This window comes from Budorcas taxicolor, chromosome 18, assembly GCF_023091745.1.
Source record: "Budorcas taxicolor isolate Tak-1 chromosome 18, Takin1.1, whole genome shotgun sequence".
Classification (NCBI taxonomy): domain Eukaryota; kingdom Metazoa; phylum Chordata; class Mammalia; order Artiodactyla; family Bovidae; genus Budorcas; species Budorcas taxicolor.
In genome coordinates this window covers 55,712,194-55,739,741 of record NC_068927.1, presented here as the reverse complement: position 1 = coordinate 55,739,741, position 27,548 = coordinate 55,712,194, and the positions used below count along the sequence as shown (strand labels likewise).

At 58.7% G+C, this 27,548-nt stretch overlaps 1 protein-coding gene across 1 annotated transcript; it reads left to right on the top strand.

Moving 5' to 3' along the window:
* The first annotated feature begins 935 nt into the window (after positions 1-935).
* On the top strand, positions 936-27,177 carry NAPA (NSF attachment protein alpha). The gene is made up of 11 exons (XM_052655524.1): positions 936-1,163; positions 12,576-12,655; positions 16,222-16,338; positions 20,936-20,982; positions 22,145-22,222; positions 22,384-22,439; positions 22,530-22,614; positions 23,404-23,508; positions 24,863-24,931; positions 25,342-25,392; positions 26,417-27,177. The coding sequence occupies exons 1-11, from the start codon at positions 1,066-1,068 to the stop codon at positions 26,516-26,518; spliced, it is 888 nt and encodes a 295-aa protein (XP_052511484.1). The 5' UTR covers positions 936-1,065; the 3' UTR covers positions 26,519-27,177.
* The last annotated feature ends 371 nt before the right edge of the window (positions 27,178-27,548 follow it).

Genomic DNA, 27,548 nt, shown 5'->3' with positions numbered 1-27,548 from the left:
CTTTGAGACCGCATGAACTTTAGCCGGCCAGGCTCCTCTGTCCATGTAACTCACCAGGAAAGACTACTTCAGTCTATTAAGGGTGCAGCAGCATTATTTTAGAAATGTATAATTTAAAAATATTTTATTGCAAAAAAATGCTAATCTTTATCTGAGCCAGTCTTAATAATAACATCAAAGGTCACCAATCACAGGTCATCCTAGCAAGGGTAACAAAAAACTTTAAAATATTGTGAGAATTATTAAACGTGGCATTGAGACACTAAATGAGCCAATGCTGTTTGGGAAACCGCACAGCTCTGAGAGAACTGCTTAATGCAGGATTGCCACAAACCTTCAATTTGGTTTTTTTTTAAGTGTATCTTGGAAGGGCAAGAAAGCAAAGCACAATAAAATGAGATATACAGCCTTCTCTGGTCTTCCCAAACCAATTTCAGCATAGGTCGACAGAGGGCGCAACAAAACGGAGACCGCTTTCCTTCTTACCCACTGACGCCTTTGCAAGTGAAAGAGACCTTCAGGAGGTAATGAGAGGAGGCGGGGACTAAGCTCTGCGCAAAAGAGCTGTCAAACCCAGTCTTCCGGCATGGAGCTATCACGTGACGATTAGGGATCAGCTGACTAGGGTCTAAATTCCGCAGGGAAGTCAGACGGTGCCAAAGGCTGAAGTTGATTGGTGGAGCGGGAACAAGCCCAGGAGGCGGGTCCTTGGCGGTGAGGGCTACGATTGGCTTGTGCGGAATCACGTGGGTTATCAACCAGCGCACCAGGTACCCTAAGACAGATACATGCGCATGCGTTAAAAATTGGATCGCTGATTGGAGGCCGTGAATCACGGGGCGGCGTGCCTCGGTGGAGAGGGCGTGGTCTGCGGTGCGCACGCCGCGCTACGAGGCCGTTGGTTGGCCAGCTCGAATCACGTGGTTCCTGGCCGCAGGAGGCGCGCGCCGGTGCGACGTCAACGCAGCCCACTAAGCTCCCCCGACCTGTCTCCTGCGACCCGGTCGTATCTGAGTTCTCCGAGGGCAGGGCTCCGGCGGTTTGCTGAATACTTTTGCGGCCGCTATGGACAACTCCGGGAAGGAGGCGGAGGCGATGGCGCTGCTGGCCGAGGCGGAGCGCAAAGTGAAGAACTCGCAGTCTTTCTTCTCGGGCCTCTTTGGGTAAGAACCGCGCGCAGGGGTCGGCCGGGCCCTCGGCTGAGAGGACGGAGGAGTCATGCTCTGGGGCGGCGGTAGAGGCGAAGGGCTCGAGCCTAGAGGACGCGGGGGTTTGCGGGCTTACGGACATGGTCTGAGGCAGCAGAGGGTACAAGCCATGGCCAGGACGCCGGACTGTGGCGCTGACAGCGTGATTCGAGGAAAGACTGTCCGAGACTGTGGCAGGGCCGTGGGCTGAGGACACCTGGGCCGAGGCGAAACCATCTGGAGGCAGAAAGGGGCCCCAGGCTGGAGACGGGCCAAAGGGCCAGGGGAATACAGCCTCAGGCCTTGAAGGGAATGTGGCCTGCGGGGACCGAGGGAGCCTGGAGGGAAGCCAGGCTAGGAAGCCTTTTGGAGCTCAAGGAGAGCCTGTTTGAAAGATCCCAGACGGGAGTCTTGGGGCCTGAGACTGAGGACTTATGCCTGAGGGCGTCCCTTTTCCGAGACCTGGGGTGATGGACTTATGTGAACTCTGGCCCGGGCGTCAAGGCTAAGATGATCCTACGATTGATGAACCCAGTCTGAGTTGCGTGAAGTGTCTCAGGTGAATATGGCCCAGGTCACAGGTGACTAATGTAAAGAGACCTGACTGCCAAGTGAGATCTGAACAGAGGAAGCTCTGGGGTGATGGAGTGAAGGCCGAAGAGGGCTGGGAGGCTGGAGACTAAGTGGGAGTGAAGCTTGGTTTAGGAACTGGTGGGATAAAAACGAGAAATGAGGGAGATAAGAAAACCTAAGGGGCCGGAGGCCTGCTGTGTGATCTTTGAGTAAAGATGGGGCATGCAGTGTGAGCAGGATGAGACTGGCATGCCCAGGTTAGGGCTGAAGGGGGCTGGGAAACAGAATCAACACCTAATGCTTGTGGCAGACATTTCACATGAGTTCATGTTGGCTCATAAGAGTTGTTCTGATGACTGTCGTTTGAGGAATTTTAGTGGCTGAGGAGGATCAGAAGCTCAGGTCAGAAGCCTAGGCTCTGCCATTTCTTGACCTTGGGCAAGCTGTTTAACTTCCCTTATTATGGGGGAGTGGTGTCTCAGAGAAACCTGTCTCAGGCATTTGCCACTAGTATTGAAGTAGGCCACGTGTAAAGGGTGTAGAATTGAGCCTGGGACGTGGTTATCACTCTGAAAGTGTTAGCTACCATCAGTGTCATTTCCAGGAAAGAAACAGGTATGGAGCCTGTTCGGGACTGATGGGGATCAAGGTGGGGGTTTGATGGGAGAAGTGGGGTGGGGGCTGTCAGAGCAGGGAGAGACGGTGTGATGAGTAAGGAGTTGAAAGGGGTTGGGGAAGGAATTCGGGCCATGGGGACTTTTTAGGGTTAGGGGAAGGGGCTTGAGACCTCCGGTGGAGAGAGAGCCAGGGAGGACTGAGGAACGTTGTGTTGCTCTTGAAACTGGGAGGAGAGCTGCAGGGGAACAGGCGGGTGTGTAGAGAGTTAGGAGGAACTGTGAGGAGGGGCCATGGAACCTGGCAGCAGAGAGGCCAAGGCTGGGGAAGGGGTTTGCGGGGGAAGACTGGGGCTTTAGGAGAGACGGTGTTAGGAGGTTGGTAAGAAATGAGGAGGAGGGTTCTTCCCCGGAGAGGAGATGGGAACCGCTCATTGTTACAAGTGGTGGATAATGTTTACTTATCCACCGCAAGAACTTGAGTAACCTGGCTGAGACCTCGCTAGTGTGGAAAAACATCCGGGGCTGATGGACTGTATTGATTAGGTGAGGAATGTTTTCTTTCAGAGGCTGAGAGTGGGGAGAGCGTGTCTGTGTTTCTGCTTCCTTCACAAGGGGAGAAACTCAAGTGCAGTGCTTTGTGGTGGGGCCAAGAGCTCAGTTTTCAGTCAGGTCATGGTTTTACTGGGTGGCTTTTGGTGTCTGGTCCCTGGGGATTAGTGTACTGTTGGGCCATGCTTGGAAGGAGCAGCCAAGTCAGGGCCTGAAACACTTTGTCACCTGGCTGGGAAGGCAAGATGAAGATTTGCTAACACACTAGTAAAGCAGAATTGTCACATGTGATTAAGGGCTGCATTTTATCATTGGTGGGAGGTTCCTGACCTGAGAAGAAGCTGCATGAGCTTAAGGAACTCCTTGGTGAGGAATGAGCTGGGCCCCTGGGAACCCTGGGACATGCCACAGGAGTGGGGACTGGAGAGGGTGTTCCAGGCAGTGGGAATTGTCTGAACAGAGGTCTCGGGTGAGGGGAGGTTTGTCCAGAAATGATGGGGAACTGAGATCCAGAGAGACCAGGGCTGGCTCCCTGTGGGCAGAAGCCTCCACCTGGGAGGATGAGCAGGAGTTCCGGGGGTGCTCTCTGGTGGGAGAGCACAGCTCCCAACAGAGGAGGCAGCTTGAGCAAGGCCCAGATGTGTGAAGGTCAGCATCTGAAGGTTTACTGCAGGGGGTTCTGTGTCAGCCCGTAAAGGTAGAACAGGCAGAAGGGGATGAGACTAAACAAGAACCAGGCCCCATCCCAGAGGGCTTTTTGAGAAAAGGCTTGAATTTGCGGAGGTGCTGGAGAGCTCTGAGGATTTTAGTGGCCTTTTTAGGCTGTTCAGACTGCTGTAACAAAATACCATCAGCTCAGTACCTTATAACCATCAGAAACATATTTCTCACATTTTTGGATGCCAGAAGTTCAAGGTTGTGGTGCTGACAGGTCTGGTTCCTGGCGAGGGCCTGCTGCCTCCCAGACGGCTGTTGTTTCACTGTGTCCTGGTGTCTTTTGTAAGGGCACTAATCCCAGTCACGAGGGCCCCACCCTCATGACCTAGTCACCTCCCAAAGGCCCCACCCACCTCCTCATATCATCACCCTGGAGCTTAGGATTTCCACACACAAGTTTTGGCAGGGGACACAAGAATTCAGTTCACTGGAGGGCCAGTGCTGAAGACCTCCTGTTTAGAAAGGACTCCAGCAGCCAGTATGGGGGAGAGTGAAAGCAGTGACGGGAATAATATCTGATAACATTTATTAAGGGCTCACTCTGACTCTGACTCAGGCCTGGGCCAGGCACTTGATGTGCATCCTCTCATGTGGTCCTCACAACGCCCTTCTGGAGGTGGATGTGTAGGGGTTAGAGTTGTGGATCCTTGTGCCCAGTCTTCCACTGAGTGGGCATTGGTGTTCATACCCAGGCCTGTCTCATCCCAAAGCCCTCTTGCTGCCATCCAGAGTTTTTCTTTGAGGCTCAGGCCCATTTCTGGGCACTCCGTTTAGGAGGATGCTGGCAAACTAGGCGTCTCAGGGAGTTTCTTTCCCCTGATTTCCCCGTCCTCCCCACCCACATGGCAGTTTTCTCCAAATGTCTGAAAGAAAGAAGTGCAGGAGTGTTCACCCCAGAGCCTTCAGCTCCAAGAGCACTCACAGTGGTGCAGGGTTGCAGACGGAGACTGAGACCAGCATGCCGGAGCCTGTCTGCCCGAAAGGCCAGCCCAGGAGGACGTGCCTTGCGGGCAGGAACCGCTTCTGACACTTGGCCTCTGGAGCTGGGGTTGCTTGGCTTCCGCGTTTCACAAGCCCCCTTTCCGGGAATGCAGGAGGGAGTGTCAGGGCTCAGCTCATCCCTCCAGCACCCACTGCCCTTTTCAGGAACCTCAGTGATGGCAGCATTCCAGTTTGAAAGGTCTCTGCTCAGATCAAAAGGGCCAGGCAGGGTCGCGTCTGCCTGGGATCCGGGGCAGCCTGGTTGCCTGGGATGTTAAGCCCTTTGCCCTTTGTTGTTTCAGGGCTGCCAGACACTAGCGGGCTTTGGCGCACCAGCAGCCTGGAGGGGAGGCGGTACCAGCCGGCTCTCAGATCCAAGCTGCTTCTGTTCCTTCCTTCCTGCTGCCTTCCCCTCCCTTAGCTCCCAGACAGGGCTCAGGAGATGGGCAAGCAGCCCCAACTTCTGCCGTGGAAGCAGAAAGGTGGTGATTTCCCAAACACAGTGTAAGTGTGGAAAAGGAGAGAGGACAGGGAAAAAGCAAGATGCGCTTTTTCTTCCTTCCAGCTCCCGGTGGACCCAGACTTCCTTGCTCTGCCCCTTGGAGATTTCAGACAGTGCTTCTGTTCCCCCGGGCTTTCCCCTCCCTGACATCTCCCCCTGACTCCTGCTCCCACATCCAAAATAAAAACTTCCTTCCACTCAGATACCAGTGTGTTTAGCAAGTTTCTTCATGTGTGAAATGAAAGTCGGAGAGATACACATTCTCTCGGGTTGCTGTAAGAGACTGAGGTTATGTATGTAAAGTGCTGCAATCCTGGTGGGTGCTTATTAAGTGCTTGCTGCTGTTATTAATATTAATATTAGGTATTGTGTTTAGAAGTTTAGCCTGAATCTTGGAGAGCTAGAGATAACAGGGTGCCATGTTGTGTGTACGGACAGCAGCCAGGAGATCATGGTGGCACAGTTCCTGCTTGAACTGTCCTTGGGCACCAGCAACCCTCAGGAGCCCTGGAGGCTGGCTTCCCTGAGACCTGCCTGACCAGAGACGGGCCAAGGTCTGGGTGGGTGTCCCCCGGGCCCTTGGTGCGCCTGGGTTGGGAATGATGGCTTCCAGACCGTTCTCCACCTGTAGAGCACGCAGAACCTCTGATGCCGGTGAATTGGGCACTGACTCACCGATCCCTGCCAGCTGCCAGGATCCCCGACTCAGCATTCGGCGGCTCTTGCCCAGGTTCAGAGTGGAGGCTTTCCTGAAGGGACCCAAGGTTTCCGAGGAACCCGGCCCTTATGTCTTTGCAGTCTGGGGGTTCTGCCTCTCTTGTTGGAGGTGGTCACACAGAGGTATGGATGCTCTTGTTTAGGCTGGGGCTACTAAGAGGCAAGGGCTTCCCTCGTGGCTCAGCTGGTAAAGAATCCACCTGCAGTGCAGGAGACCTGGGTTCGATCTCTCGGTTGGGAAGATCCCCTGGAGGAGGCAAAGGCTACCCACTCCAGTAGTCTTGCCTGGAGAATTCCATGGACTGTATAGTCCATGGGGTCGCGAAGGGCTGGACATGACTGAGTGACTTTCACTTCACTAAGCGGCAAGGCTCTTTCATGAACAGTTTGTTGTTTTTTTTAAGTAAATATTAGTTCTGGTTTCTTCCTTGCTGTGTGGGGTTTTCTCTAGTTGCAGCGAGCAGGGACTACTTGCCTGTTGTAGGGCGCGAGCTCTCAGTGGGTGTGGCTCCTGGGCTCTAGAGCACAGGCTTAATTGTCTTGGCCTGACCCATGGCCAAGTTGCTCTGCGGCATGTGGGATCTTCCTGGATCAGGGGTCAAATCCGAATCTCCTGCATTGGCAGGTGGACTCTTTACCACTGAGGCCCCAGGGAAGCCCCAGAAACATCTTTTAAGAACGAGAACCATTGGGCTCTCTGGCTGGGATGAAGGAAACCTGTTGGGGTGCAGAGGGGATCAGCGTAAGAACCGCAGGAAGGCACCTGGCCCCTGCCTTTGAGCTCATGGTCAGGAGGGTGCTGGGATGTGCTGGGGGTGGGGTAGGTGGGAGGCCCCGGGCTCTCTGGAAAGTGGGGGACGGGTGCCCCTTGGCTAAGCTGGGGGTGGGGAGATGAAACCCATGCCAAGATGCAGTAGAAAGTGAACAGTAGGAATCTGCTCTCTCCCCCAGCCTGGTGAGGGTGACGCTCTCGTTGGCTCAGCACCTGCTGTGTCGTGGGCACTCTCCTGGGTGCCTCCTGTGGGGTTCCTCGTGCCTCCCAGCAGGCCTGCAGGGGTGGAGTCTTCTCCCCGCTTCCCGATGAGGAAGCAGAAGGAAGCAGGGGCTGGGGCACCACAAGCCGGCCCTGGAATCCAGGCCTGCCTGACTGCGCTCCCCAGATTTTCTACCGACCCCAAGCGACTCTAGACTTCCTGCTGCCGCCGGCAGCCCTTGGAGCGTCTCTCTCCTCCTTCCTATAACAGCGTCCAGTCGTGCACATGCTCCGAGCCCCGCTCTGTGCTGTGCACCAGGTATTGCGTCTCTGTCGTCTCTGAGCCTCACAGAGACACCTCCCAGGTCGGGCTCATTGTCTTCATTTTACAGATAAAGAAACTGAGGCACAGGGCTCGCTCGCCCAAGTCACGCAGCTTGCAGAGTGCCCGGGGCTGATTTCAGCCCAGGTCTCTGGGCCCCCAAGTCCATTCTCTCTCTCCCCCTTGCCCAGCCAGGCATTTCAGAGCTGGGCAGTTAGCGTGAGACACTGGCTTTTTCCCTCCCCCTGGGGCCTGTGCAGTCACAGTGGGGCCAGGCCCTGCTCTGCGGGATCTTGGCACACTGCAGAGCCAGCGAGGGGCTTAGGGCGCATGGGCGGAGATGCTGAGGGATGACCAGAGACTCTGTGGCTCAGGCTCTGGACAGCCCTATGCAGTCAGCAGTGGGGCAAGGCTGGGACCGCCTGCTGCTTCTTGGCCAGGGGGTGCCTTCTCTGTTGTCTGATGTTTCTTCACCTGCTGCACTGCAGGGAGGGCTCGGGCTCTGGGGCGTGGGGAGGGGATTGACTTAGTGAATCCCTTCCCATTAAAAAGCAGAGATACCACTTTGCTGACAAAGGTCCATATAGTCAAAACTGTTTTTCTAGTAGTCATGTATGGATGTGAGAGTTGGACCACAAGAAGGCCAAAGAATTGATGCTTTTGAACTGTGGTGCTGGAGAAGACTCCTGAGAGTCCCTTGGACAGCAGAGAGATCAAACCAGTCAATCATAAAGGAAATCAACCCTGAATATTCATTGGAAGAACTGATGCTGAAGCCCCAATACTTTGGCAACCTGATGTGAAGAGCTGGCTCCCTGGAAAAGCCCCTGATGCTGGGAAAGACTGAAGGTGGGAGGAGAAGGGGGCAGCAGGATGAGCTGGCTGGATGGCATCACCGATTCAATGGACATGAGTTTGAGCAAGCTCTAGGAGTTGGTGGTAGACAGGAAAGCCTGGCGTGCTGCCGTCTGTGGGGTTGCAAAGAGTTGAACATGACTGAGCAACTGACCAACCCCAGGCAACAGCAGCATCTACTCCTCAGGTGAGGGGGACCTGAGCAGTGCTGGCTGTTTAATCAAGAGGCGAGGCCAGAGCAGGTAGGGGCCTTGCCCCCTGCTCTTTCGAAAGACTCAGTCATGGAAAGGAGGCCCCTGCATCGCCGAGTGAGCGAGAGGCTTGGGCCTTGGGCCAGCCCCCGAGCTTCTGTGAGCCCCTGCCGCCTCTATCTCCAGGCTCAGACCTGGAGGGTGACTGTGGGGATCACTGTGCTGTTTCAGGCAGTGCCCAGCTGGCCGCTGTACGGAGTTGTGAGGATGGACAGTGGAGAAGGAGGGGAGGGCTGGACTGACCCACCCGGGCAGTGGCTGAGAATCAAGGTGGGACCTCCAGGCTGAGGAAAGGACCCAGGGAAGGTGGCTTGGGCACCACAAAAGGACAGGTCTTCCTTGGTGGCTCAGCTGGTAAAGATTCCTTCTGCAGTGCGGGAGACCTGGGTTTGATCCCTGGGTTAGAAAGATCCCCTGGAGAAGGGAACGGCTACCCACTCCAGTATTCTGCCCTGGAGAATTCCACGGACTGTATAGTCAGTCCATGGAATCACAGAGTCGGACGTGACTGAGCGAGGACTTCAAGTGGGAGTGACTCCATCTGCATTGCCTTCTGAGGACCCCCAGAGACTGCGGGTGGGGGGGTTGTGACGTGTGACCCGTTTCTGGGCTCCAGGAAGTGCCCAGGGGACCGAGGAAGGAAGGAGGGAGGCTGAGATATTGCCCTGCGGACCCCCTGGCCCGGGTCCCACCGGGCCGTCTGTGCATTCCTGGCATGGTTCCCTCCCTCCATATGGCGGTCGCGGAGGCTGGTGGCCGTGCCTGGGAGACCTGAGACCGCTTCCTCCGCCTTGGGAGAGGGGAGAAGGCAAAGCTGAGTGGGGGTAATTATAGACCGCCCTGCTCCAGGCCGGCCCAAACCGGTTCTGTCTATTCCCGGCGTGGCTCAGAGGAGCCGTGGGATGGGAGGCACGGAGCACAGGCAGCTTGGGGGTTGTAGGGGGAGAGACAGCCAGCTGCCACAGGCGCCGCCCCCTGGGCTCGTCAGTGACGCAGGACCGGCCAGCTGCTCTGGCAGTTGGGCAGGGGTCCGAGGGAGGCCTGCTTTCCTTCCCTCAGGGAATTGGCGGGTTTTGTCGGAGAGGCCGCTCTTGGATAAGTGACATGAAGTGGCCTGACCTGACTCTTGACAGCCTAGCTCCTCAGGAGAGGAGTCCTATAGTGAGTCACACAGATTTGTCACGAGGGAAGACAGCTTGGAGAAGCAGAGGAGCTGGGGTCGTCTTCTGCCCCTCCTTTCCTTTCCAGAACCCTCCTTGTTACAGGGCCCGGACCCTTCTCCTGGCTGCCAGCCTGGGGTCCCCCGCCTGCCTTTTCAGCCTTGTGGCCCGCCACAGCCTGCAGCTCAGGCGGCCCGGCCCCCTTCTCTTCCTTGACCTGGCTGGAGTTGTTCATGTCTCGGGGCCTTTGCACATGCTGTGACTTCTGCCTGCCGTGCCCTTCCCTCTTCACATGGGTGCTCCTGAGTCATCTTTGAGGACTAAGCTGAAAATCTGAACGGTCACAGAGCCTTTGTCTGACCTGCCCATTCAAGAAGCCCTCACCCCGTCCCCTCTGGCAGGGTCTTGCTGCTGTCCTGTTTACCAAGGTCAGGGCCTTCCCCTTCGTGTGCTGCTGTCCCCGCAGTACCTGGCACATCCTCAGCGCAGAGATGTGTGTCCCCCCGGTGAACAAACGGCCTCTCCTCCGGAGTCTGCCAGGGACCCAAGGCAAAACGACCTTTGCCTTCTGTGTCTCCACTTCCACGAGGCTGGCGCTCCAGAGAGCCTCCTGTCATTGCCTAGCCAGGAACCTGGCCAGGGCCCAAGCGCAGAGGAGGCTGGCCCGGAGGCCTGAACAGATGTTAATCCCTCTGGCTCTCCCACCGCACGGTTAGAATGACTGACCCAGCATGGAGTCGGCCCAGCTCAGCCTGGGATCATAGAATTTCAGCCCAGCAGCCAACAGACTCTGTGTCTGAGTCTGCTCCGTCCCACTGAGCCGCGGGGAGCCGCCCGGGGCTGACTCTGCTCGTGGCTGATCATCCGGCTTCAAGCCTCGCTGGGGTGGGATGGGCCATTCCTACTCATCCGGGAGCCTGAGGTTTCTCCGAGGACAGTGGGGTCTGGACAGGACTTCACTGCACCCACTGAGAAAGGAAGGGTGCCCTCAGGGATCCGTGGGAGGGGGCAGGCCTGAGAGCACGGTCAGGGAGTGCACCTGGTTCTTCCAAGAGAACCTTCCAGGGACGGTCCCCCAGGAGACCCTTCTGAAATCTCTTCTGCCCGAAGCTGGTCAGAGTTCATCGCCTTTCCAAGGCCAGAAGTGGGTTCTGAGGAAGTCACTCCACACGGGCCCCAGGCCCCCAGTGTGTTGTGCAGCTGAGGGGGGAAGACAGTGGGACCCAGCAGGGCGAGTGTGGGGGAGCACGTCCTGGGGACCGCATAGGGTGGATGCAGTGTCTGTCCAGCCCCAGAGGGCAGAGGGGAGACATTTCAGCTAAAGAAGACCCTTAGCTGGTGCGACTTGGATCCAGGAGGCCAGGATACCGGTCCCGGCCAGCCCACCCTGGAGCTGTCGCCTTCTGACATCACCTGACGGGACAGGTCACTAGTGACTGCTTCCCAAGTGGTCAGTCTGGGTCAGCTTCTTTCTTCCCACACTAGCCTGATCGGCTGAGTCATCTGGGGTCATCCCTGCAAATCCTGAGTCCAGGCCCCAGCCCAGGCCTCCTGAGTGGAGTCTCCAGGTAGGGTGGCTCCGGCTTGATTATTGCAGCGGACATCTGACATGAGTCCAAAGTATGGGCGGGCTGGCCCCACTGCACTCGCAATGATGCTCCCCGCACAGCACCCGGGATTACCCCAGACACCTTTGCCGTCTGTGGCTGGAGTCAGCAAGGTTCCAGGGCCAGCTGACAACAGATGAGGGGTGGGAGAGTGAAGACGATTTTGTGTCGTCTCATCAGAAAATACCACCTGTTCTCTTCAAAACGCAACACTGCTTGATGTCAAGGAGGAGCGAATGTAAAATCCATTTGTTGGGACTCCTGAGCCCGTGCGTTTCATTCTCCTGAGTTACATGGGCGGTGGGCGTTGGAACACGGACACTCACACCTCGTGGGCTCAGCCTGGCTGGATTATGGAAGCTGAAACAACAGAAGGACAGGGCGGGGCCTTGCGGGTGAAGTACTAACAAAGGGCCCTCCAGTTCAGGAAGAGGTTCGTCTGTACTGCTTGGAGGTCAGAAAGCTGGGTAAAAACTGCCCATACAGGGAGCTTTATTTTTTTTCAAAAATGTACCTCCGCTGAACCTTCCAGGTTACTACTATTTCACAGTAAGTTGTTTGAAGGTTATTACTTTCCCATTTTATTTATTTACTTATGACCTCGCCACACGGCATGCAGGATCTTAGCTCCCCAACTAGAAACTGAATCCCAGCCACGGCAGCGGAGCACCGAGTCCTGGCCACTGGGCTGCCAGGGAATCCCCATGGTTTTGCCACTTTCAACAGTCTTGTTTTGAGCATCCTTGTACCTTAGTTTCTTGGGATAAATTGCTAGGAGTGCAATTCACTCCCGGACCACGGGACCCAGTGCAAACCTTAATACTTAAATACATGCACTTTTTTTTCTCAAATAGGTAAAATATGTAGATGCTTTCAAAATTCAGACAGTACTAAAAAGGAATATAAGTTTGTCCCCTACACCTGGTACCCAGTTCTACAGACCCGACCTGAGGGAAAAATATGGTAAATGTGTTCTGTGTGTGTTTTTCCAGTAATATGGTGTTTACATGTATATTTCTGGTCTCACTTTTTTGTTTTAACACAAGTGGGAATTTTCAGTGTACTTACTTAAAAACAATATTTCTTTATGTGTGTGTATTATTACATACCTGCCAAGTAATGAATGGGCGGTGACGTGCTTTTAGGGTTGAGAGGCCTTCACTGAAAAGCTGCAGGGTGCAAGGCGCAGGGTTAAGACTGAGGAAGGGACCCAGCATCCACGGCTGGACTCCTCTCTCAGAATGCTTTGCAGTCTCATGGGGAAAAGGATTTGCAGAAAGCGCGGGAGCCCCTGAGCATCTGAGCAGAAAGTGGAGGAGATTGTCGGAGGAGGGGCTTCGGGAGGTGGTCAGGAAGGGTCCCCGCCATGAGGGTGCAGCCCGGCCTGGCCCGTGGAGGGCCTAGACAAACAGAGATGGGGTAGGGGCTGTCAGCTCTGTCTCCCTTGAGCCCACGCGGAGGCCCGACCTGCAGCTGGACTCGCAAAGCTGGCTTCACAGGGAAGTGGGGGCCACCTTCCAGATAAGATCTTTTCCTTATGTTTTTTTCCTTTCCTTTTTCCCAGAGGCTCATCCAAAATAGAGGAAGCATGCGAAATCTACGCCAGAGCAGCGAACATGTTCAAAATGGCCAAAAACTGGAGTGGTACGTGATCCCTGCTAGAGCCCCTGCATGGCTCTGTCTCCTCCTTCCCCTCGGCTCCCTATCCCAAAGGCCTGTCTGAGGGGTCAGCCTTGCAGGCCCCGTTCTCTAACGCCGTCGCCAGCTCTACAGACCCGCTAGCCTGCTGTCTGGTCGTTTTGAGCTGGGTTATTTTATAGCTTGGGTCCCAGGGCCTGGGAGAGCGGACTTAGATGATAAAGATCAATAATAGATTATTGAATTCAGATAGATCCATGTGGATTGGTGAACTCTTTAAGGGGTTTCTCCTTAAATTCAGAATGTCAGTTTTCCAACAAGGATTGACTGGGCAGCACAGGGATCTATACTCACGATTTCATAATAGCATATAATGGAAAAGAATCAGAAAAGGCATACATATATAAGTGAGCCACTTGGCTGTACACCTGAAACTAAGACAGTATTATAAATCACAAACACATCTACTTAAAAAATAGAAAAGAATTTCAGGTTTCCCCGGAAGCAGTTCTCTAATTCTTCCATCAGAGTCTGAATTCTGGGCTGAGGGACATTCAGGTGGTCCAGCAATAACATTAACCACGGCTTCATTTACTGAGCACTCCCCTGAGCACCAAGCAGGCGTTGTTTAATTCAACTGTCACAGGAGCACCATGAGGGTCAGTACCATCCCCATTTCACAGACTAGAAAACTGAGGCTCGGCCCAGCCCTTTGCCCAGCACACCAACACGAGTGAATGGCTGAAGTAATTCAGAAGCCAGAACTCCGGCTCTGGAGCCTGAACAGCTCCCTGTGGCTTCCTGACCTTTGGCGTCCCAAGTGACTGGCATTTGTGTCCCAACTCAGACTGGGGCCATGTGACCCTGGGGAAGTTACTGGACTCTCCTCGGAGGGCAGCAGGGAAGGTAACAGTCCTGACCCCGCGGGGCCGTGGTGTGGGCTCAGCTGTCCCCACACAGGGCAGCCAGCCCGGCACGGCAGCAGCTCCACTCCTCACTCGTGGCAGCAGCACCCCTCCCTCTGGAGGGGGAGGGAAAGCCCTTTGAGGACTCCGGTCAGCAGATTGGCAAACTGCAGGAGCGCTGACCGGTCCCCGGCCATCTGTGCACTCACTCCAGCTGGAGCAGGACGCCCGCACACTCGGACAGCGTCATAAGGGCCTCTGCCCGGAAGAGGGCATCCCAGGCCCCCGCGGCTCCAGAGACTCTCAGGCCCATGTTGGTGGGTGGAGTAGCCCTTCTGATTCAGCCAGGAAGATTGTGGTCAGACCCTGGCAAGGCTGCGGCTTGAGCCATGTCCCCCGAGGAGAGGCGGGGAGGGGCTCCTTGAGGTCTGAGGGGCCAGAGATCTGTTTGGGAACTACCTGAGGGTCTGGAGGAGAGGTTCGGAAAGCCAGTACTTGAGCCCTTCCGGGGCTAGTGTCATAACAAGGCTTCAGACGTCGGCAAGATCGTAACCAGTAAGGACCTACCGTGCAGCACAGGGAACTCTACACAGCACTCTAATGGTCTGTATGGGAAAAGGATCTAAGAAAAGGGTGTGTGTGCGTGTGTGTGTGTGTGTGCGCGCACTGAAGCTCCGATACACAGCACTCTAATGGTCTGTATGGGAAAAGGATCTAAGAAAAGTGTGTGTGTGTGTGTGTGGGGTGTGTGTGTGTGTGGGTGGTGTGTCGGGGGTGTGTGTGTGTGTGTGGTGTGTGTGTGTGCACTGAAGCTCCGATACTTTGGCCACCTGATGTGAAGAGCCAACTCATTGGAAAAGACCCTGATGCTGGGAAAGATTGTGGGCAGGAGGAGAAGGGGGCGACAGAGAATGAGATGGTTAGGTAGCATCATCAATTCAATGGATGTGAATTTGAACAGACTTCGGGAGATAGTGAAGGACAGGGAAGCTTTGCGTGCTGAAGTCCACGGGGTGGCAAAGAGTCGGACACAACTGAGCGCCTGAAAAACAATAATATGTATGCGTAATATGTATCACTGATCCACTTTGTTGTATACCTGAAACAAACATAACATCACAACATCGTAAGTCAACTATACTCCAATTTAAAAAGAAACAGCAAGATTGGGTCAAGAAAATCAAGCAAAGACAGTGCTGAAACCCAGGGAGGAACTTCTGACTTCAGACTGCAAAGGAAACCTGGGACGGGGCTACAGAGGCGGGTGTGGAGGCAGTGGGCAAAATGGACTCTCCTCCTCTGAGAGTATTTTTGGTTTCCTGAAAATCAGAAGAGTTTCTCCTGAGCTTTCAGAGCATACACTGCGCCTGGAGCCAGATTCTGTGTGTATTTTTATGCTCACCCCAAAAACAAAATGCCGTTAGAAGATTTCTTTTTCAATCACGTGGATGTTGCTTTACTTCTAAAATTTGTCACCTCTCTCCCTCCCCCAAATAGTCAAACAAAAATCTTAAGCCATTTCTTCCCCGTAATGATACTACCTTTCTGGAAATTCTGCACTCAAGTTTGGAGCACTTAAAAATAGGAAAGAAATCAGACAGTGAAAACCTGGGTGGCTGAGTTTAGTTTCCTGCTCTAAAGGTAGAGTATAGGGCCGGGCCCTCTTGTCCTCCTCCAAGTCAGGAATTCCATGATTCGGGCTCACCTGGAGGAAGAGGAAGGGCAAGGGCTTCAGGACGGAGCTGGACGTGGCCATTGGAGCTCCCACTTAGCACAGGTCCCACCCCTGGAAGAGGAGGGCTCCCTCTGTCGCCCTCGAGTCACATTAGGAGATGGAGACGCGGGAACAGACCTGTGGAAGGTGACAGGGTGGCTGAGTACAGGACAGCCCGGGCTTCAGGTGTGGTCGCCGCAGCTGCCTTCCACCCGTGGGCATTGTCCCCACGCACTCAAGTTCATAGGGGCTTCCCAGCCGGCTCAGGGGTTAAGAATCCACCTGCCAGTGCAGGAGACACAGGACACATGGGTTCGATCTCTGGGTCGGGAAGATCCTCCTGGAGAAGGACGTGGCAACCCACTCCAGCATTCTTGCCTGGAGAATCCCATGGACAGAGAAACCCGGTGGGCGACCGGCCATGGGGTGGCAAAGAGTCAGACTGAGGAGCTGAGAACCCATGTACACACTCAAGTTCATGGCGTCCACATCCCCTTTCCCTTTCTAGATGTGAACCTCCTGGGGGCCGGGACCCTGTGAGTTCTCCCCAGGGAAGACTGGAATGTGGACAGAGGAGCTAGGGAGTTAGACCAGAAGAGCTGGGAGCCGTGATGGGAGGTGAAGTCAGACTTGGAAAGGGGAGATGGTGGGGGTATGGTGCAGCTGGGTCTTGATTGCCCCTCTCTTCCCCAGCACCCCCACCTGGCCCCAGCCCATGATGCAGTCTGGAATGCTGGTTCCAAGCTCCCGGGGCTGGGCGACAGCTTCCGGGTGGAGGTGGGGGGCACCGCTGGGATCAGGTGGCCTGAGGTCCAGACCTGCACCTCGGTTCCCCCAGGTCAGTCCCCTCTCTCGGGCTCACGAGAGCTCAGCCCCCTCCGCAGGCGTCATCTGAGTGGCTTCCAGAGCCTGGAGCCCTGCTCTGAGGCAGGGCCCACCCTCTTCTGTTCCAGCTGCCGGAAGCGCCTTCTGCCAGGCGGCCCAGCTGCACCTGCAACTGCAGAGCAAGCACGACGCGGCCACCTGCTTCGTGGACGCCGGCAACGCGTTCAAGAAAGCCGACCCCCAAGGTGAGGGCCTCTGTGGACCCCGAGCACCAGCTGAGCCCCTCCAGAGAAGGCCTCAGGTTTCCGCCGCACCACGCCGGGCGGCACTCACACTGTAACTCGAGCGCTGGCTGCCTTCCGCCTGGCGTCCGTCGGCCTCTCTCTGGCTCCCAGCCTCCGCCTCCCCCTCCCGCTCTGTGCCTGCAGCTGGTGGCGCCCCTCCCGGAGTCCGGGAGCATGTGGGAGTGGGAGTTAGATCTCAGGCCCACTGCGTGCCCAGGAGAGAGGAAAATCTGTTCTGCTGTCAGAATTAACACGCGGAGGGGGCGGGAGGGGGTTCTGAGACCAGCCAGGTAGGAGTCTCTGCCAAAAAAGGAGCGGAAATTATCCTGACCTGGCTTCCCTTACCCCCAGGGTGGGGGGATCGGAGAGAACCAAGCGGAGATGCGGTTGCCAGAGAGTAAGTTCCTTCAGATGAGAGCGTGTTGGGGACCGAAGCCCAGTTCGGGGCTGACTCACTGTGAGGAAACCATGTTTGTCCCCCACTGGGCTCATTTAAAGTAGATGCATGGCCCAGCGGGTACCAGACTGTTGAATCTGGGGGGCTGGAATTTTAGTTTTTTCTTTTTAATTTTGGGGCCAGACATGGGTTGCCAACTTTTAATTTTAACAAGCAAAAGGCTTTTTTTTTTTAAAATGACCATCTATTGTCACTGTCCACTCACAAGAGAATGGGAAATAGGTGAATATTAATTAAAAAAAAAATAGGGAGATGCATCATCTTGGAAGAAAGGCTTGTCCTTCCAAAGAGAGGGCAGTTTGCACCAGTGCCCGGGGTCTCTCCAAGGATCTGTGAGCCCCAGTTCACATGCCAGCTCGGGGGACATTGGTGGCGAATTTGTCATCGCCACCGCGACGTTTTGGTTCCCAGTCGAGGGTTTGGTGTCTGTGAGGGCCAAGTCCCTGTTCTCTGTCCCCAGTCTTGCTGGGCCACTCCTCTGTAGCCGGGTGTCTCTCAGATGTTGGCCTCGATGGTCACGTGGCGCGCTCAGCCCAGCTTGAACGGAGGGGAAACCTCATGACCAGGTGTGTCCTGCTGACTCTGCCCAAAGCTCAGCGCACCTGGCTGGTTAGTGCTGAGCTGCAGCAGGCCATGTGGTGATGTGGCGATGAGCCAGGGTTCAGGTCACACGGTGATGACCGTAGGTTTGTTTTCAGCTTGAATCACCCCATAAAGTCTGTGCATCCCTCTCAGAGGGTCCCGCCCCTGCCCCAGTCTGCCTTCTTTCTGGGGAACTGGTCGACCTGGAAATGCTGCCCAGGTACCCGTGACAGACGTTGGGCCACCGCACCCGAGTGACTGGAAGGACAGGTTCCTGGGTTGGAAGCTGAGGCCGGGCTTTCAGCAAGTGCATAGGGCAGATTTGCTGTTTAAACAAGCCCCAGCGGGTACTAGCACGTGGCATCCTTTCCCAGCTTTTGAGCTGAGGCTTTTCAGCTAACAGCAGGCTCTGCAGCGTGTGTGGGGGGCACTAGGGCCCAGGTTGGGGTGTGACTCGTGCCTGGCCTCCAGAAGCACAGAGGATGGCTGAGGTGTCTAGTAGGCAGGCGGCAGTGGTTGCGTGTGACATGCCCGTCGTGGGGCACAGAGGGCAACTTGGTTTGTCTCAGCGTCAGCCAGCCTGCTTCTCTGCCCTGGATGCTGAGGCCGGGGCCAGGATTGGCACTAGGGGCGGCTCTCAGGGAACGGAAGGCCCCATGGCGCAGGGGAGAGCCTCATGGGCAGGGCCGGGGTCGGAGGTTCTTTTCGCTGAGCAGGGGGCGATGTTGAAGGGGCTCCCAGCACCTCTGCGTCATAACTGACCACCCCCCCCACTCAAGGAGGGTGGGACTCACTGGTCTCCAAGGCCCATGGGAGCCTGTTCCCCTGTGACCTGGGGCCATCAGCAACGTCTTTTGGGTCTCCACTCCCTAGTCAGGGAAAGCAGAGACCACGTGTGAGCTAAAGCACAGATGGGCCGAGCCCTACACCAGCATGAGATAAATGTCTGGAAGGGGTGGCCCCGGCCCTTGTCAGGTGGGGGTCTGGCCTGGCTGCTTGTCTTGGGAATCAGAGCCAGAGGGCCCATGTGGATCCCTGCCGGGCTTCCCCACGCAGGCAGCCGGCTCTCTGGGGCCTTGCTGGCCTCACCTGCCTCAGACACCTCCACCTGTGTCAGTGCTTCTGCAGGGGTCCTGGAAGCCCCCCACCCGCCCCCGGACAGGCAGCTGAGCCTGTGCCTCAGGGCCGCCAGGGCCGACAGCGGGATTCGGCGCCTGCCTTTGCTCTCCCTCTGGAGTCCGCCCTCAGCGTGGGCCGGGGTGGCCTGCCACCCCCGTGGTGGCTGGGGTGGGGAGGTGCCGCCGTAGCTGTCACTGGTCCCCGAGTTGCCCAGCCGGTTCCGGCGGCCGCTGTGAGTAGACTCGGGCCGGGGAGGCCCCTTGGCCGCCCGCTGGTAGCCAGGCGCAGGGGTGTGCACACCACTCGCCCTCTCCTGTCTGCTCCCCTCAGCTCCCTGCCACTCCCTGGTGTCTGCTGTGTAGCAGGCAGGTGGCATCTTCTTTCACCCATTCCGCTGCTTCATGGGGTTCTGCGATTTGCCCCTCTTTTACTAAGAAGTCCCATCTCCCTAAGGCCAGTGCCTTCCCCTGTCTGGGCCTGAGCACCGCCCTCACCCCACCTGCCTCCCGGGCTCCAGGTTTCCGCAGGTGGATGGTGGGGGTCAGGTTGCTGGGGTTTGCCATGCTTGTCCAGGGCTGTGTGGGGCTGTCCACGGCTGGGGTCCCAGAGACTGGAGATAAGCTGGTTGTAGCCGGGTGTCAGCAGCTTGTCCGCTAGCGCGCCAGCTGGGGTGTCAGCTGGCAGCCTGTGCTTCCAGAGACAGCTGTCCTGGAGCGAGGGGCCTCAACCCTGTGTGAAGCCACGCTGCTGGCTGCGCCTAAGCCATCCTCCCCCACGGCAGGGGCCTTTGGGCCGACAGCACTCAGGCCAGCGCCAGCGGGCCCTGGGCGGCCGCTGTGGTGGTGGCGGCGGGGCGGGGGTTCCTGTCTTGCCTGGGAGCTTCCAGCCTCTCTGCGTCCAGGGCTCTGACCTCGGCAGGGGCAGCCTTTGCCCCCTCGGCCTGCGGAGACCAAGCTGTGCGCCCCAGCATTCTGGGAGCGGAAGCCCCCTGTCGCATCCAGCCCCCCGGGGTGGGGGACGAGGCAGGATGTGGTGTGCAGACCCCGTGCGCTGCAGCCCTGCCGCCTGGCTTTTAGCGTCCTCACCACTGCGCTGTTAGCTCATCAGTTGCTTCGGGAAATGCTCTGTCACAGAGCGTGTGAGAGTGTATGTGTGTGAGAGACAGTAACACTGCTTCCTCCAGCTGTATTTGTCTGCGGCGTTCTCTCCTTTTTCTCCTGCTCTCCTGCCCCTTTTTTCTCTTCCCTACTGCCCCAGGCTTCCACCTGTCGGCCCCACGACCTTCACCCTGTGGTGTACATTCTCTGAATCTTTTGGGGGTCCCCCGAGGCCTTGCACCCAACCTCCCAAGCCTCCATCCCCCAGATAGTCCCTCAGCATAGCTCTCAGACACCCCCTTTTGGCCTGTGAGTTGGAGGGTGGGACTTGTGGACTCTCTGAAGGACCAGCCACAGGTCTGAGGCTAAGAGCCCCTGCTGATGCATCTCCCTGGGCAGTGAGACCTTGAGCCCGTCTGAAACCAGGCACCGGGCCTGGGCCTTCCTGGTGGCATCTCAGCCCAGTGGGCCCTGCTGACGTTGAAGCCCTAGCGGCAGGCCAGGAGCCTTCTCGATGCCCCGGGCTGCATGAACGCTCAGCCGTGCCCCAGCTCAGAGCCCACCCACCATGGTCTGTCCAGGCTCTCTGTCCTCCTCCCACCTCCCCCAACGCCCTGTCCTCCCGAGATGCATTAAAATGACGTTTAAAAAACATCCACCGAGAGCTCATCTCACTCTGCTAGAAGATGCCTCCCACTCATGCTTCTCTCTCCTCCAAATAACTTGTCAAAAAAAAGAGCACCTTTCTCAAAGTTCCAAATTAACGCCGCGTGAGAGGGTACGACAGAGGCGCCCCGGCACTTCCTCCCGAGCGCCACCCACTGTGTGTGTTGTCGGCGACACCTGTGGTCTGAGGAGCTGGCAGGCAGCAGTGCCGCGGATACGGCGGAGACCCCACGGCGAGGGCCTCAGGGCATGGCGCCCCGCCGCCTCCTGCCACGGTGGAGGCCAGGCAGGGACAGGGCACACGGCTGCTTCAGGGTCCCACCATGGAAGGGTGACGGAAGGACCTTGGCTGCGGCTACCCTCTTTCCCACGGTCACTGGGAAGGTGGTGACATTGTGGTGACCCTGGGGCAGAGGGCAGCCGTATGGACAGGGCTCCCCTGAAAGCACGTGCCCAGCAGGTCACAGCCAGCAGCATGAATGAGTCAGGTCAAGTTTCCCAGGGCTCGGGGTCCCCCTGCCTGCCGTGCGCACTGAGCCCTCCACGGCGGCCCCGCGCCTCGCTTCTCTCCTCGGCCTCTGCTGAAACGACTTCACCTTCTCATTCCTCCTCCTCACCGCCCTTGTTCTCTCTCCAGAGGCCATCAACTGCTTGATGCGAGCAATTGAGATCTACACAGACATGGTAAGGGCCGCCATGTGTCCTGGCTCCTTCCCCTTACCCCCTTCAAGCCTGCCTATTGCTTGCCCCCCTTCCCTCGCATCCCCTGGCCTCAGAGCAGGCGAGAGACGAGAGACGGGAGGGGAGGCAGAGGGGGGCAGGGGACTGTCACCGGCGCCGGGCTGGGCTGGCTGGGTCCTCACACAGCTCCGTGCCAGCCTGGCTCCTGGTGGCAGCTCCCAGCACATGAGAGGGGCGGAGGTCCTGTCTCCAGCCTCCCATAGGCCATTATTGTCCTCACTTGAAGGCATTACCGCTGTTGGGGCCCTCACGTGTCCATGGAGTTTCCCCTTCCCCAGCCTCCCCTGGCCCAGAGTAAGCTCGGCCCCCGCTGGCCCCGGGGAGCGTCCTCATCAACAGATGAGGCCCGGCTGCTGGTCCGAGCCCGGAGAGCCAGCCTGAGGTGCCAAGCCAGGCCCCATCCACGTCACGTCCACGAGGGCCGATCGCTCGTCCTGCCCCGGTGGGTCCTGCGATGCTGTGACCGTGTCGCTGTCCCCGCCGGGTGCTGCAGGAGACACTGCGCTGGGTGGTTCGGTCTCCGGAGCGGCAGGCACGCTGACTGCCGCTGGGTGGAGGCAGGCAGGAGGTGCTCAGCCGCTCTGGGAGCCGGGTGCCTTGGGGAAGGCCCTGGGCACCTGCGGGGGAAGCTGTAGTGCGGGTGGGGAGAAGGGCCATTTGACCACACGGGAGGGGAGGTCGGGAGGCAGGCTGTCTCTGGGGCAGCGGGGACTCTTGGCATTTGGCCCAGAGTCCAGGGCTGTTCCTCCCGCCTCTCTGGACCAGTCGCATGTGCCGCCGGGCCAGGGCCTCTGGCCAGTCCCAGTGCCTGTATTTCCCATGTCGCCCCATCTGCTGTGCCCCCATGGAGGCTGGGTGTGGGGGGGCATGCCCGCGGCCACCCAGTCGGGGCAGCACTCAGACCCAGGCCTGTCAGGCAAGAGCTTCCCTCGCAAGCTTCGTGCCTCTTGGGACCCTCCTTGGCGGACCCCCCTCCCATGAGTAGCCGAGGGCTGAGAATCCAGTTTCAGGGGACCAGGGGCTGAGGCGGGGGGCATGTGGTTGAGCTGGGCAGAGCACTCGGGACCCCCTCATCGCTGACGGCCCCTTCTCATGTCTCACCCAGGGCCGCTTCACCATCGCGGCCAAGCACCACATCTCCATCGCCGAGATCTACGAGACGGAGCTGGTGGACATTGAGAAGGTGGGCGGCAGGGGGCCCAGCCTGGCCAGTGGCGGGGAGGGCCGCTGCTGCCAGTCCTCTGGGACCAGTCTGGGGGCCTGGGGCGTGGCAGAGCTGCCGGGCCCTCAGGCAACGAAGGCCGCCTGAGCCCCTCGCCCTCTCCCCCACCCCATGTGCCCCAGGCCATCGCCCACTACGAGCAGTCTGCAGACTACTACAAAGGCGAGGAGTCCAACAGGTACCCGGGCGCCCCCTGCCCGCTCCCGTCCCTGGCGAGGGCCCCGGGCCCCGCCACCACTGACCCCCCGCCCCTCTTTGCCCCTCTCAGCTCGGCCAACAAGTGTCTGCTGAAGGTGGCCGGCTATGCGGCGCAGCTGGAGCAGTACCAGAAGGCCATCGACATCTACGAGCAGGTGGGGACAGCAGGGCCTGAGCCCCGCTCTCTGGGTCAGGCACTGCACCCCACCCTGCTGGCCGGCGCCCCTTCTCCCCACCTCCCACCCTCCCCCGACTTCTGTGCAGCACCCTCGGTCATCCCCACACCCTCAGCTTGGACTCGGCCTGGCTGAGCACCCTCCACGCATGACCCCGTGTGGCGTCATCGCGCTCTCCCTAGACCAGTCCTTCCCACACTGCTCACCAGGGCCTCCCGGGCAGAGCGAGGCCGACTCCCAAATGGGGAGAGAGCGGAAAGAATCCCGAGGCCCAGGATGGCTGGTAGCAGCTGAGGAGCCTCCAGAGAGGGCAGGAGGGAGCGTCCCTTGGGTATGCATGCTCCCTCCTGGGCGGGGCCCGGCCCCCTGGTGGGCTCAGTCTGGCCGGGAGACAGGCAGGCAGGCGGCCTCGGAGGAGTGCGGGGCGGGCGCCGCCTCTCATGTTCCGCAGCCTGCCGCCCCTCTGCCCACCAGCGTGCCAGCCTCCTGTCAGCCCAACAGCGGGGCCACCACCCCCATCACCCGCTTGGGTGCCTCTGGGAGCCCACGGACAGCTGGCCTCGGCCCTGGGGCCACACGCCCACCCCCGGCACGCCCCGGTCCTGGGTCTCTCAGACCGGACGCACACTTTCCCGGGGCTGGTCTCTGGCTTCCTTGCCCTCAAGGTCCTGGGTTCACAGGGCGTCACTGGGCATGGACCTAGTTCCCATCCACCAAGTGCCTGGCAGTGATCCAGCCCTCTGGCTGCCCACCGCCTTGTGCCTGCAGGTGGGGACCAATGCCATGGACAGCCCGCTCCTCAAGTACAGTGCCAAGGACTACTTTTTCAAGGCTGCCCTCTGCCACTTCTGCATCGACATGCTGAACGCCAAGGTGAGCCCAGGCCCCCAGAGTTACATGCACACAGAGTTGCATGCACACAGAGTTACATGCACACAGGGTGAACGGCAGGCCCCGGGGGCCCCCAGAGTTACCCCACATACACACAGGGTGAACAGCAGGCCCCGGGGGCTCCCAGAGTTATCCCCACACGGGGTGAAACGCCAAGGTGAGCCCAGGTCCTTGGACCCCCCAAGTTATCCCCACACGGGGTGAAACGCCAAGGTGAGCCCAGGCCCCGGGGCCCCCCAGAGTTGCCCACATACACACGGTGAACGGCAGGCCCCGGGCCCCCTAGAGTTACCCACATACACACGGTGAACGGCAGGCCCCGGGCCCCCCAGAGTTACCCACACGGGGTGACCACTCCTGGAGCATTGTGTCTGTCGCTACGCCAAGTCACCTCTCTGCCTCTCGGGGGGCAGGTCCCTCGCTCCCCTCGGGCCCTGGCAGCGCCTTTGGGCAGGAAATGCTTGTTCTCACCGCGTTTCCATCCTTTGCGTTTCCAACTCCCGGCTTGCTTGGTGCCAGGCATTTTCTTTTGTGGGAGCATTTTTGGAGTCCTTACTGTAACCCACGAGGTTGGCACCATGGTCATCCCACTTCACAGAGGAAGATACTGAGGCTGAGACACAGAGTCTCTCGTTCAAGGCCATGTGGCTAGTAAATTGCCCCAAGAGTCCAGACCTTTCTGACTTCTGACGTTTGAACCAGAGCCTGCCTCCCTGCCCGACCCGTCCTCAGGGCCTCTCAGCACGAGCCAGGTCAGGGTTTCCTGGGGTCTCTAGCTGCCTGCCCTCACCTACATGGTGTGCCTGAGCCCCACCCTCACTCACTCTGCGGGCCCCTGCTGGGGCAGGTGATAGCTTGGGCTTTGGAGTCAGGCCGGTTCAGATCCCCAACACATGTCCTGAGCCCTGTGCAGGTCACTGCCATCTCTGGGTCTGTTTCCCACTTGCAGAATGGAGTCACTGTCGTTTGACCCTCCTTGGGTCCTCATGAGGGTTAGACATGAGGCGTCAGGCATGGCATGAAGTGTGTGCACCTACCCCGGAGGGGGTGGGTGCAGGGGGAGGCCCTGAGCACCGGCCTGGGGAAGCCGCCTCCCTCCCCGGGCCCCTGTCTGCTGCCTGCCACCCTCCACCACAGCTGTCTGCAGCCAGGCTGGCGCTGATCTCAGCTCTGGGGAGCCTCTCCACCAGGCACAGAGCCCCGTGTCTCTGGAGGCTGGGGTGGGCATGCAGACAGCTGACTTAGGGCTGGAGCAGCCCCAGGTCCCTGCCGCTGCCAGGGGATCTTCATCAGCTTGTTCCCCTTTTTCCTTCCCTGCGTCCTCGCTGACCCTCAGCTCGCCGTTCAGAAGTATGAGGAGCTGTTCCCCGCGTTCTCTGACTCTCGGGAGTGCAAGCTGATGAAAGTGAGTGTGTGTTGCGGGGGCTTTGAGCCACTCCTCTCCCATGTCGGGGGCTTCGGCTCCAGTTAGCACAGTCATAGATCTGTACAGTGTTTCTCAGGGGGCTTATCCCCCCCCCCAATCTCATCTGCCATCTGGGTCCCCATTTTCTGGATGAGACAAGACTCAAGCGTTGATGGAGCTGGGGCAGAGTGGGGAGGCTGTGGGTTCTCACGCACACACGGGCACCCATGCGTGGGTGCTGCTCCATGTCAGTGACTTTCCAAGCTGAGGGCAGGTTGGAGCACAGCCCCTTCCTCCCGCTCAGCCTGGGTACCCCTGCCTCTCACCCACGCAGATACTGTGTATGGAGCTCCTCTGGGTCAGGCCGAGGCCTGCCTGGCTCCTGAGCCCAACCCCCTGTTGTTTCGCAGAAGCTGTTAGAAGCCCACGAGGAGCAGAACGTGGACAGCTACACCGAGGCGGTGAGTGGCCGCGGGGCTGGCGGCCCTCGTCAGACGTGGTCCTGTGAATTTCCTCCTTTTTGTCTCTGGGCCTAGCCCCTGGCTGTGGATTCTTTCCTCCCGTCACCCCAGAATCCTCCCAAGTAGCCCCAAGAGGTGCAGGGAGTGGTCTCCCCGTCTTAGAGATGAGCTGGGATTCAAACCCGTATCTGTCTGCTCCTGAAGGCCAAGGCCTCTGCACCCCTCAGAGTCCCCTGGATGAGCATTGCAGGGAGTCTCACAGCGGGCACTCTGGGTGACCCTGGGAGTGCAGGGAGGGAGTCATGTCGTGCCCCTTCCCTCGCCTCCCGGAAAGCTGGAGGCAGGTGGCCCTGGGGTGCGGGAGAGGTGGCCGTGGGAGGCCCCCTTCCAGCGGCTTCTCTGATAACAGTCTCCCCACAGAGATGCTCTCCCTGTCCTTACCTTGTTGCGAGGCATTCTGGAATTGGTAACGCAGCCCGGGTGGATCTGGATCTGTCCAGTGTGACTCTCCCTGGGCGCCCCTCACGAATCATGGGCCCCTGAATGATGCCAGGGACCAAGCTCGGCCGGTCCATCTCTCCCCAGACAGCTGCCTGGGGGCGGATGGCAGGAAGCTCCGCAGCAGAGCACAGAAGATGGGAGAGGGGGGAGCCCGCCAGGCGGGGGTTCTCTCTGCCCACCCCCCTCCCACCTGCCCGCAGCGCTCAGAACAGGCCTGTGCCACGTTTCCAGGCCTCAGTTTCCCATCCTTAAAACAAGAAAGCTGGACCTTCTGTATTTCCACCTGTAAAATCTTTTTTCCCCCCGCGGGAGCCCTCATGTGTGAGCCAGTAAAGATCGGAGGGAGAGGCTCTGGCCAGGGTCAGGGCTACGCATCTCCTCGCCCCTGTTCAGGGAGGGGGTGCTGACAGGGCCATCTAGAGGATCCTGAGCAGAGCCCGTTGGGCTGGGAGCGGGGACAGGGTGGGAGGCGAGGCGGGGCTCAGGGCGGCCGCTCACCCCCAGCCCGTCGCCCGGCGCGCAGGTGAAAGAGTACGACTCCATCTCCCGGCTGGACCAGTGGCTCACCACCATGCTGCTGCGCATCAAGAAGACCATCCAGGGTGACGAGGAGGACCTGCGCTAAGCCCCGCGGGCCCCGGCGCCCGTCTCCCCGCCCTGCCCGCTCTCCCCCGGCCAGGCCCTCCAGCGAGGATCGCCGTGTGAGCCCAGAGCCGGGGGGGTCCTGAGACCCTGGCTGCGAGACCTTCCCTCCTCCCACCGAGGACTCTGCAGCATCCCCGCGGGCTCAGCACTGCTTCGGGGGCCCGCTGGCCAGACGGTCACCCTCTGTTCTCGCTGCATCCCTCGCCCCCTGCCCTTTATTTAAGCCCCCAGAGCTGCCCTTCTCCACCCGACACACAGGCTCTCTGGCGCAGGCCTGTTCGCTGTGGGTGCTGCCGGGGGTTGGAGTCGGCATCCGGCCCCCCCCTCTCCCAGCCAGCTGAATGGTGGAGTCAGTGTCATGTCTCGTCTCCACCTTCTTCCCTGGCTGAGCTCTGGGCCCACTTAGCCACCGTGATTCGCTCTCACCGCTGAGGAGGGGGTGGCTGGTGGCTCCTTTCCCCCGCCCCACACCAGGAGCCCCCTGCCTCCTGCAGTCCTGGCCTCTCAGGATGGACCCAGCCCTGGAGCTGCAAGGGTCGTCCCCATGCCCACCCCTCTGTCTCCTCCCCGCGCTTCCAGGTGTTGGTGGGAAGCCACAGCTGCCCGAGGAAGGAAATAAAAGACAACACTTGTGCTCGAGTTTCCTTCTCCTCACCTTTCTTCCCCTCGCCCTCAGTCCTGTGTCCCGTCTTTCTGGCCCTCCTGACCACCCCCTCGTCAGCCCTCTTGGGCTCTGGGCACCCTTTGCAGGCAACAAGAGGGCAGGCTTGCCTGGCAGGATGCGCTGGGTCAGAGCCTCCCAGAGGGGAGGCCCAGCATGGTGCGTCTGGGGAGGGGCCACGGGCTTGTGGTCTTGAGCCCCGGGCCCTATGGACCCTGGCTTCTTCAGCTGGGGTGATGGGTGGCAGTGCCCCCCTCCAACCCAGAGCTGGCAGGAGGATGTGTGCAACATAGAGAGGGGTGGAGGGACTTCTGCCCATCGTGGTCCAGTGGTTAGAATCCACTTTTCA